Source organism: Lathyrus oleraceus, chromosome 7 (genome assembly GCF_024323335.1).
Source record: "Lathyrus oleraceus cultivar Zhongwan6 chromosome 7, CAAS_Psat_ZW6_1.0, whole genome shotgun sequence".
Taxonomy (NCBI): Eukaryota; Viridiplantae; Streptophyta; class Magnoliopsida; order Fabales; family Fabaceae; genus Lathyrus; species Lathyrus oleraceus.
Genome location: NC_066585.1, coordinates 335,126,451 through 335,136,913, shown reverse-complemented (window position 1 = coordinate 335,136,913; position 10,463 = coordinate 335,126,451). Strand labels below are relative to the sequence as shown.

Below are 10,463 nucleotides of genomic sequence, written 5' to 3'. Positions count from 1 at the left end.
TTCTCAACAGCTTCCAACTCCTCTTTCATAGCACAAATCCATTTTGGATCACTTAAAGTCTCCTCCGTTTTAACGGGTTCGTATTCTCCCATAAGTGCAAAATGAATGAAATCACCATCATCGTTTACTTCGTTATCTCAGTACGGCTCACATTCTTGGAGTCTTTAAGGCAAGCCTTTTTGCCTTGTCGATCTCCGCATTTGCCTTATCATTATTTCTCTTCTCCATCCTTTACTCATGAGCTTCAAGAGAGCTTTGCGGCTTGTCTTTGCTCATCGTCGCAAGATCATTTGATTCCTTAATTGCTAAAACCATGTTGTCAAATCTTGATGTTAAGGAACACAAGATTTCCGCGATAACGTACTACTTCCTGACTGTTTCTCCACATGCCTTCACTTGATTCACTAATCGAGTGATTCTTATTGTGAAATCGTTGATTGTCTCATTTTCTTCTATTTGAAATAATTCAAGTTGACGCTTGTGAGTTTGTAACCTCGCCCCCTTCGCATTGTCATCCCCCTACGTATACTTTCTCCAAGATTTCCCATATTTGCTTTGATGATTTGCAATCACCAATTTTCTCAAAGTTATCACCACTCACACATTGATGGATTAAAAACAGCGCCTTGAAATCTTTTTTCTTTTCTTCTTATGTGTTACTTGTTATGCATCCGTTGCACCTTGGACATTGGGATTCACCTCGTTCTTGATCACTTCAGGACATCTTGGTAGCCAAATAATACTTTAATTTGTTTGAACTATTTGTCTTAATTCTTTGCATCAAAGATGGGTAGATTTGCATATATTCTTTCATTGGAGACAGAATTCATTTTGCACACTAGATGTTTGTGGATCAGAATCAGGCTCTTGATGCCAAATGTTAGAACTTGGATTCATAATTGAGAAAATTAAAGTGCGATGAGGGATACAGGAATTGAGAAAGAGATAATTAAGGGTAAGAAGTAAATTTTTAACCCTCAAACCTTTAACCTGTTACACTAACCGATATAGTTGACACAAAATTAAATTATCTTTCAATGGTAACCGATTACGTAGTTACGCTGACTGCTTACAACCACAATCAGCTTCTTCAGCCCATATATGAGTTATATTTAACTTGCTATTGATGGATCATCATTAGAGAAAAGCATACACTTGGTCAAACACTCACCTAAAGGTCATAGACTCATCCAAACAAGTGAAAGACACCACATATTCATTCAAAAATTTAAGGTGATAGGTGTATGGATCATCTTACTTATAAAGTGATCAATCTCCACTTTTCTAAGCAATACGGGACTTAAAACTCACACTTGTTTCTCAATGGCTATAACCATTTACACCTCTGTGTTAACCGGTTACCGTATTTGAATTATCAAAAATACTTTCTTAACACATAAGATAAATATAAAATGAACTATGAGAATTTAAATTTTTTAAAATAAAATTATGAATAAATAAGAATAAATTTATTATGAAATTAAATAGCTCTATTTATTTTTTACTGTTAAACCATAGCTAATAGAAACTAAAAACTAAAAACTTGAAAGGTGCTTACTTATCACTGTACTCTTTTTTATATTATATTGTTTATGAAGTACTGAAACATTATAGTCCTATCAAATTTTAAAACTATGATAGAATATCTTAGGATTCAAATTCAATTCCACTCTAATATAATATGTTGGAAATTTCAATTAAAATAACCAAATAAAGCAAATATAGTGATAATCACAGCAAAACAAAAACGAATACAGTTGTAGTTAGAAAGTAAATTTCATCGAACTTACTTAATAATAAACAGATCTTTGTTAATAAATTTAAATTATTTTATCTCCAATGTATTTAATAAAAGTAAACTTCATTTGATGTGAGCTTTTGACTTAGGTAAGAATACATATAAAAATATATAGGTCAAAAGTAAAGGAGGCATAAACGCCATATTTAATTTTATATCAATATGTTGAAACAATCGTAATTTTGAAACAAAAATATATTTTAAAGAAACTTTTAAAAAAGAATATTAAGGATGAAAATTTAGTATATTTTGATTATCACAACACGTCAATTACGAGACATCATCCTATCTTATCTTTAACTTTTAGAAACAACTTTATTATATTTTAATTATGTCATATACTATTTATAAATCGTGTTTATGCATTCGTTGTCGTGAGCATAAAGGGTCAAGAAGACACACATACTTGGATTGCAACGTATGGATCCCATAAGCCATTGAACATTCGTAATATCTATAAAAAGGATTCGCACAAAAGGTAGTGTTTCTTAATGACGAATTAAAGTTGAGTCTAAATGTCGTAGGAAGTTATAAACCTGATTAACTCTAAAATTTCAGTAATTCAAATGGTGGTTTTGATTATTTACTGTTAGCACAGTAAAAGTAGAATCTCTCTTTATAAAATGGAATATTTAGAGGAATACAGCATGAGGCTTAAAAATGATTGCTACGATGCATGTCACTAATTTCGTATTCCCTATTCACTAGTTTGCCTCTTTATTCAATCTAATGGACATTGAATGTTCATAGGAGTTAAAACTCATGGAATTCATCGATTTTCTTTTTACTACAAAAAATTATTCAACTGAAAAAGAAAAGGTTAAAAGTAATATTATTGATTAATCTCTAGAGACAGTGACAATCACAGATTCGAATCCAGAATCTTTGATTAAGCTGAAAGAAATTTTTTATCATCTCATTCAAATAATCTTGAGTTGATATTTTAGTTATTGATTAAGTGTGAACTATAAGTTATTCATTTTAACCTTCGAACTTCAATTGCCCGAAATTGTAACAGAGTCAACAAAGCAAACATGAATACACACAGTTACAAGTAACTGGCAAGATTATACAAATGATATAGAATTATTCAACATGCAATTGCTGGTTATTATATTGATAGTACTACAACTGATACATGAAACTTAGAAAAGAGGTGGGTGCAATTTTGTTATGTTTGTGAAGTCAAAGATTCATCAACAATAAAATAAAATACAACTAATTTAATTTCTATTTTGAAAATTTTGACATTAGTTGTTAAAGGTGGGTGGAAAATATCTTTATTTATTTTCAGTTTTCAACATAACATGTGTCAAAAAAAAATTAAATGCTTAACTACTCTTACCATCTCCCATAAACAATTGAAATAAAAAAAGAAATTTATGAAAAAAGGGAGGCACCTGCAGAATACATTATATGAATTATGAATGAAGGAATAATAAAAAATGAAAAATTGAATTAAAAACAACAACATAACATTGAATGGATGATTTTCCTTATTTTTTATTTTCCTTCATAAATCAAATACATAATTTCCAACGATAATATACAGAAAATGGTAAAGAACACAACATACAGACCAGCAATAACAGGAGGAATCATACCAACAAACTACGACTCACTACATCCTCCATTTTCTCACTAAAATGAACTTGTAAAATTTAAGACGGAGTTTACTATCACTGAAAATGACGTCCAATACAACACTGTACTATCAAACTCATCGATTAAAGGAGGCTTATTTTGACTCTTTTAACTGAATAAAAAAATAAATATGTAGTTTTAAATCCATTACCTCCATTAAGGCCCCATGGTACATCAAAATGTCAAACGATGATCTTCTATGCTACCATTGATTCTGAAGATGATTTCCTTTGCTCTAAAAGAGTTGTAAGTGAGGCATCAATTTGAGTAAATACATCCTCCTGAGAGGCATTTCCATTAATCTGTCAATAACAAAAGCACATAAGAAGCCGTTTATCGCACACTAAAATATATGAAACAGAACCTGCTGAACTATATATATTTCATGTGTCTTTGCATTTATGTTAGGAGGAACTTATTGAACTCGAATAAACTGCCAGATAGCAGCGATTAAAAGAATTATAGAAACACGACCACCAAGTTTAAATCAGTTAAGCAACAAATAACTGTCACCCCATACAAATGTTCCAATGCATGTATCCATAAAATGTTCTATCTTATTGTTAGTTCAAATATATAAAAGTCAATTAATTTCATCTTGGTTTACAGAGAAAATATTATTGGCTTCCACTTGATTAGTTTAAAATGAGGAATTAGACAAGATAAAATATATTCCGTGTTCTATTTAGCGGTGTAACGAGTCTTGGTGACAAGCTGTGTTAGTCATCTATATAGCTAATGCCACTTTCTTTCTTAGTGTCATAATATGATTGGAATTCATACAAATTCCTTCCTCAGTATAGGTTATATAGTAAAGATAACAGCAAATAGTAAGGAAAGACGAGAAATTGAAAAGAAAATTTTGGTTGAGTTCGAACGTTTTAAAAATATGAAATGCATATTCCTATTATGCTATATGTAATACTTTATGAACATTGACAGTGTTTCAGCATATTTATCCTCCAATCATTTTATCTCCTCATGCCAATCTTCTGGGTTTTCTGGATGCTCTAATTGCCTTAATTTCAAATCATTCTCTGTTGTTTTCTGTTTTATGATTTTTAGATCATGCTTTGTTGTTTTCTGTTGTATGCCTTTAGATCAAAACTGAGGTAGGAAGAAGGGTCAAGTAATATTCAAAGTATGTGGTGAGAGAAGCAGCAATTTGCAGTAAACGAGCTAGGCGCTTACAGTACATGGAAGAAAAAGTAAAAAGGGTTTCTTTGATGACGGTGGTTGTAAACCGGTGGGACGAAGAATAAGGATAGTGAACATAACACGTGAAAAGTATGGGTTGGATAGAAGTAGAGAACTCTTGGATAAATCAACTATAGAACTGAAATATGTAATGATCATGAGCAAGAGTAAGTGACAACAGTGGCTGAGCTTCACAAAGTTGTATGGGAGGGCCTAAACAAATTAAAAATATGAATATTAAAAACTATTTACCTACAATATCTAATGGAATCAAAATTAGTCAAGTGGTTAGCATTCTTGTTTTGTACAAAGAAAACTTGCTTGAATCCTGGATTTTGCATTTTGAGACTTTAATTTAAATCTTGCACAAGAACATAAAGGAGATCCAAAAATATCACACTTCTAAGAGCTGAACTCAAGACCTGCTCCTCGTTCAAAACATGGCTTGCCACCACCGGAGCAAAGTGTAATTTGTTATAATATTTCACATAAGATTTTTTTCCAGGGTGGGGAACAGCCTGCTCCAGTCACTACTCTGAGCGAGAAAGCTTAAGATGTGTGATTCTTGAATGAAAAAATAAGGATAGAAGCACATGATAGTTTTCAAACAAAAAATATCAGAACAAGTATTTAGATCCAACGGCTAATAGTTAATCCTCTCACCTCTCGCTTGATGACGTCACCTATACGCACACATATATATTGTACAAAATACATATAGCATAGAACAAAGAGTAAATTATGTATTTTTTTTGTGCTATGTAATGACCACCAAACAGTTTACATGACAAAGAGTTATACTACAACACGTGTTTCCGCTGGTTTTGTTTATACTATGATGGAATGTGCATCAAAAGCATCATTAGCATCTTGTCCATAAAAACAAGATATGAATGCCCTTATAAAGTAGATATCCATGGTTTCTAATGTGGTGGCAGATTGTCTACTCCATATTGGAAGCATGCATTACTAACAAACACGATTGATTGGTAATTATTCATTAATGATATCTGTTACACAAACAACAAACAATATTACTTGTACATGCCGCATGTATGTCTCTGTTGTGTGACAGGTGTACGGGGATGTGTGAAAACGATAAAGTGAGAAAGTTAAGTCATAAAGCATACCTTAATGGTTATATCTTTAAACATGGAAAGGACTGCCTCCACATTTTGATGATGGGTGTTCAGTCGCAACTTTACCTAAGTCAAAAGCAAACAATAGGATAAAGAACTTTCAGTTTTACTTAATTCATATATATTTGTATATAAAAAATCCTGAAGTAGTCAACAAAGAGCATTGAGTATTTTCTGATTAAATAATTGAAATTTTTACAGAAAGAATACAATGGAGTATCTAATAGGAACATACCTTCTCTTCAGTATCGTCAAAACGTTGAGTAAGCCTATCTGCAATTTCTTTTGTTTCTGGAGGAGAATACTTCAAATGGTATATTTTCCCAGTAACAGGATCTAATCTCCTTCCAACTACTCTCTCCACAAGAATATCTTCAGAGACCTGAAAATTTTAATGTGAATTATAATTATAATAAAAGATACATTGACTCTTTTTTTCTTTCAGCATTAAGACTAATGACGTCTGGTGTTTATAGAAGTTGAGTGTCTCCTGCAAGGTCACAACAGCATTGTTGTTCAAATAATTGATCAATTTTTAGATATATGGTAAAAGCTGTGTGGGGTCAGTCTTAACTCCAGATGCAAGGTGTTGCTGACAGGTTCCAAACCAAATCTTGTTCTTATGGATAATCTGCTGAATATTACTACTTGATATCAATTTCTTTCTTCTTTTAAAATAACATTCAATTTAATTATTTAACTAATCATTGACTGATAAATTAAAGTGAAGCTGAGGCAGAAAATTTTGAAATATTAACAGTAGAAATATAATTAACAACAAATCTTTACCTCTAGAAGAATAAAAATATCAGGTTCAAACCCTAATTCCTTAAGTGCAATAGCCTGCGATAAGCTCCTGGGATATCCATCCAAAAGCCAACCATTCTCTACTGAATCTGGCTTCAAGAGACGATCCTTGACCATCTATAAAATAAAATAGTTATAAACAATTAAGACAAAAGCTATAAAATAAAATAGTTATTAACAATTAAGACAAAAGGTATTTGAATAGCAATTGAACAGTCACTTCCATTTCCCCTACCATACCATGACAACTATTTCATCAGGGACCAATTGTCCCTTCTCCATATATTCTTTTGCACGCTTTCCATTTTCACTTCCGGTTTCAATTTCCGCCCTAAGTAAATCTCCAGCAGCAACATGCACCAAATCATACTGCATATATGAGATGCACTTGAATCAATTTTTTTTATTCAATGCACATTAAAAATAAGAGCATAATCTACTAGTGAACCGATAGCTTGTCCCAAAGCCAAGACAATCATCTAGTTAGTAACTAGTAAAGGTGCAACAGCTTCAAAGCCAGTGAATTTATGTCACAAGTTTTTGTCTTAAATCCAACGACTTTGCAGCAACTGCACTGCCAGTCCAGGGAAGTCGTAATTTAGTTCACACGCTCTTTTAACATATTATTTGCCGTTTGATATTTTAGATGATACATTTAATATTTTCTAAACTCGCCTTACTCTTACCTCCCATCCAAAGCCCCCAATGTTAGATGGAAGTCAAAGTTGAGTTACGAGACATTTTTCCCCATTCCCTCTCCTCTCCTTCAAAAAAATATTTAAACCATCGAATTCAAGCTGAGTGATTGAAATGGACGAGGACCTGGCTTCATGTGACACAAAAGTTCTGCTCAAATTGAAGAGAAAATTTTATCGAACAACGGTAAGATCTGCAATGTTGTATGAGACAAAATGTTGGGCGGTTAAGAATAAACACGAGAATAAAATAAGTGTAACAGAGATAAGGATGATGCATTTGATGTGTGATAAGGCTAGATGGAATAAGATTAGAAATGACATTATTAGAGAGAGGGTTGGGGTAGCACCTATATTACAAAAGATGGTAGAAAATAGGTTTAAGTAGTTTGGGTTCATGTAGAGAGAAGACCTATAGATTATGTTGTAAGGAGAGTAGATCACATGGAAAAGAGTCAAATAACTAGAGATAGAGGAAGACCTAGAAAAACTATAAGAGAAACTATTAAGAAATATCTTGAGATTAACAAATTGGATAGAATCATGGTCTTGGAAAGAACATTATGGTGAAATTTGATTCATGTAACCGGCCTTATTTAGTGGGATAAGGCTTGGTTGTTGGTTATTGTTGTAATCTCTTTCATGGCCTCCATTTTTCACAACCAAACAGTGAGAATAGGTCAAACCTGGACCAACCCTACCCCAGGGATGGATCAAAATGCTTATCTCAAATATTGTTGTACTTAACTGTTTACACTCATCATACAATTCAATATACTACATAGGGTTTCAAACTAACGTTTGCAACTGCAACACATTTGACCTAATTCTCCACAATATAAAGGATCACAATTCAAAAATATTGATTCATCAATGTAGCACTCTAGAGCTAACCTTGGGATATTGACCAAAAAAAGTACAAGTTCAAACTCATACTGCAAGTCAGTTACACACAAGTGAATAGCAATTTCAAAAGAAAATTAAATAAAAAATAAGAGATTAATAATTAATAACATATAGTTGAAAAGTTAGGTCAAATTGAAAAGAGAGACTCCTAATCAACAATAATAGTTGAAAAATTAGGTCAGATTTAATTGAATAAGCTTACTTTCTTGGTAATAAGTTGGCATTGAGTTCCTTTACCAGAAGCAGGAGCACCAGAAATCATAACACGTAGCGGCTCCTCCGTCTGCGCCACCGCCTTCACAGTCTGAAAAATCAACAACGAGTAAATTAATTGAAATTCAAAATCATTAAAAAGGAAACTGAAGAATGAAACGATAGATAGTACCATAGAAGAATGAGAAAGGGATCGCGTATAGGATGAACGGAGAGGAATGACATCGGAAGATTGAAAATGAAGGTGTAGTTGTCGGTGGTAGTGGCGGTGGCGAGTAGTGTTAAGTGAAAATGAAGAAGAAGAAGATGAACGCGCTTTTTGTAGCTTATTGTTGTGGATATTGTTAGTTTGAGTTCCGATTAACGATGATGAAGCGGCGGAGAAATTCATTATGTTGTAACCCATTTTTTTCCGTCACTCTCCTGCCGCCGTCTCGTTTGCTCTTGTTAGTTACAGCTCATGCGTGTGCATATATCGTCATCTTTTCTACCAAACTCCCTTACATGTGTATTTGGAATTCGGTTCGGTAGTAGATAAATTCCTTTTCAAAATTGTTTCACTTTAATATTTCAACACAATTATTTTTTATATGTGTTTAAGATTGGCTCTTGAGTATATTTTCAAGAGTTTGGCTTTTGGTTTTGAAATATATTTGAATTTGATTCAAGTTGTAGGGTTAAATTGATTAAAATTGATTTTAAAATGGATTGTTTGAAATATGAAATAACTTCAAATAAGATAAAGGTTAAATTATAGGAGCATGAAAATAAAAAAGTTTTAAGGTCAAAAATTGAAATGTAAATAGTGTGTAAATTGGAAGAAAAGTAAAGGAATTGAAAAATTGTGTTTTAAAATGTAAGTTTGTTTTAAAATGTAAAGTATTTTGAATTTAAATTATAAGAAATGTAAAGGAATTTAAAATGTAGTGGGAGATATCCTTAAAGTTTTGGTAAGTTTCAGCATGTTTTTAATTAAAAAGAGTGGACTTTATAAGTTAAATAGTAAATTATTTATTCTTTGTGAGAATTATTATTTATAAAAATAATGAAATTAATTGTCACTTTGTTCAATCATGGCATTACTTTATTTACATAATGTAAGCAAATGGCAAATGGTATGCTAAAACACATGCTCAAAAATTATTATTTTTTATGGTTGAAATTATTAAAGGGAAATCGCGATTAAAATATAAAGTGAAAAAAATAAATGTCTTATAAATTGACTCTTACGAATGAGCATGATCAATGGTAGAATGATTATATCTTGTAACGATTAACCATTGATGCAGAATCGAAAACAATCACGAACGCTGAACTTAGTCCATATAAATATAGTGTCTTCAATCTCAATGTCAGTTGTTATGAATTAAGACTTTGAGAGAGAGGAGTGTGACTATGGTTTCACAAATCGAATTTGCTTAAACATCAAATACTTAAGCACAAAGGTTCTATATATATAACTGCTTGCGTGAGTTGTAATCTAAACAAGCATACTAAGCACATCGTACCTTATGGTGTACTGTAAATGACTTAAGTGCATCATATCTTATGGTGTTCTGTAATTTATATGAGTATGTTGTATATTGTGGTGTTCCACATTACACATAAGTACATCGTACCTTATGGTGTACTACATTTCTTTAAGTAATGCTAGTGTGTTGTAAGACCGCGCATTCGAATAAGCTTCACTTATTTATTTTCTTTCATCAATATGTCCTTATGTGTGTAGCCCTATAGATTCTCATGAAATTAGAAATTATATCAAATCATGCATTTAATATAATAAACAATGAGCACTATCTGTTAGAACAAGATTTGGTTATGCATCTATATCTTGATTTTTATGATAACAATGTTATATTTGTGTGAGAATAATTTTGGTACCCTAATGATTTATTATTGTGTAGCTTTAACATCCAACTTTGATTCTGAGTATATGACGTGCAACGTCATCAGTTTCTGAACATTGTGTTCAAAATTATGCTTCTGCGCTAATCATGAGAAGTTCTAAAAGATACCAAGTTGATGTTGCAATGTTCTTTCTACTTCTATGCTTATTCACTC

The 10,463-nt window shown here is 32.0% G+C and overlaps 1 protein-coding gene across 2 annotated transcripts; it reads right to left on the bottom strand.

Annotated features, from left to right (window-relative positions):
* Positions 1–3,271: 3,271 nt before the first annotated feature.
* Positions 3,272–8,961, bottom strand: LOC127101341 (adenylate kinase, chloroplastic). Of its 2 annotated transcripts, none has more exons than XM_051038727.1 (7): positions 8,572–8,958; positions 8,389–8,490; positions 6,826–6,954; positions 6,568–6,702; positions 6,014–6,160; positions 5,770–5,844; positions 3,272–3,744 (listed from the first exon to the last, which is right to left on the bottom strand). In XM_051038727.1, the coding sequence occupies exons 1-7, from the start codon at positions 8,803–8,805 to the stop codon at positions 3,640–3,642; spliced, it is 927 nt and encodes a 308-aa protein (XP_050894684.1). In that variant the 5' UTR covers positions 8,806–8,958; the 3' UTR covers positions 3,272–3,639. The 2 variants fall into 2 exon arrangements, with proteins under 2 accessions (XP_050894684.1, XP_050894685.1); XM_051038728.1 differs by lacking the exon at positions 3,272–3,744 and adding an exon at positions 5,363–5,649 and having other exon boundaries at positions 8,572–8,961.
* Positions 8,962–10,463: the final 1,502 nt, after the last annotated feature.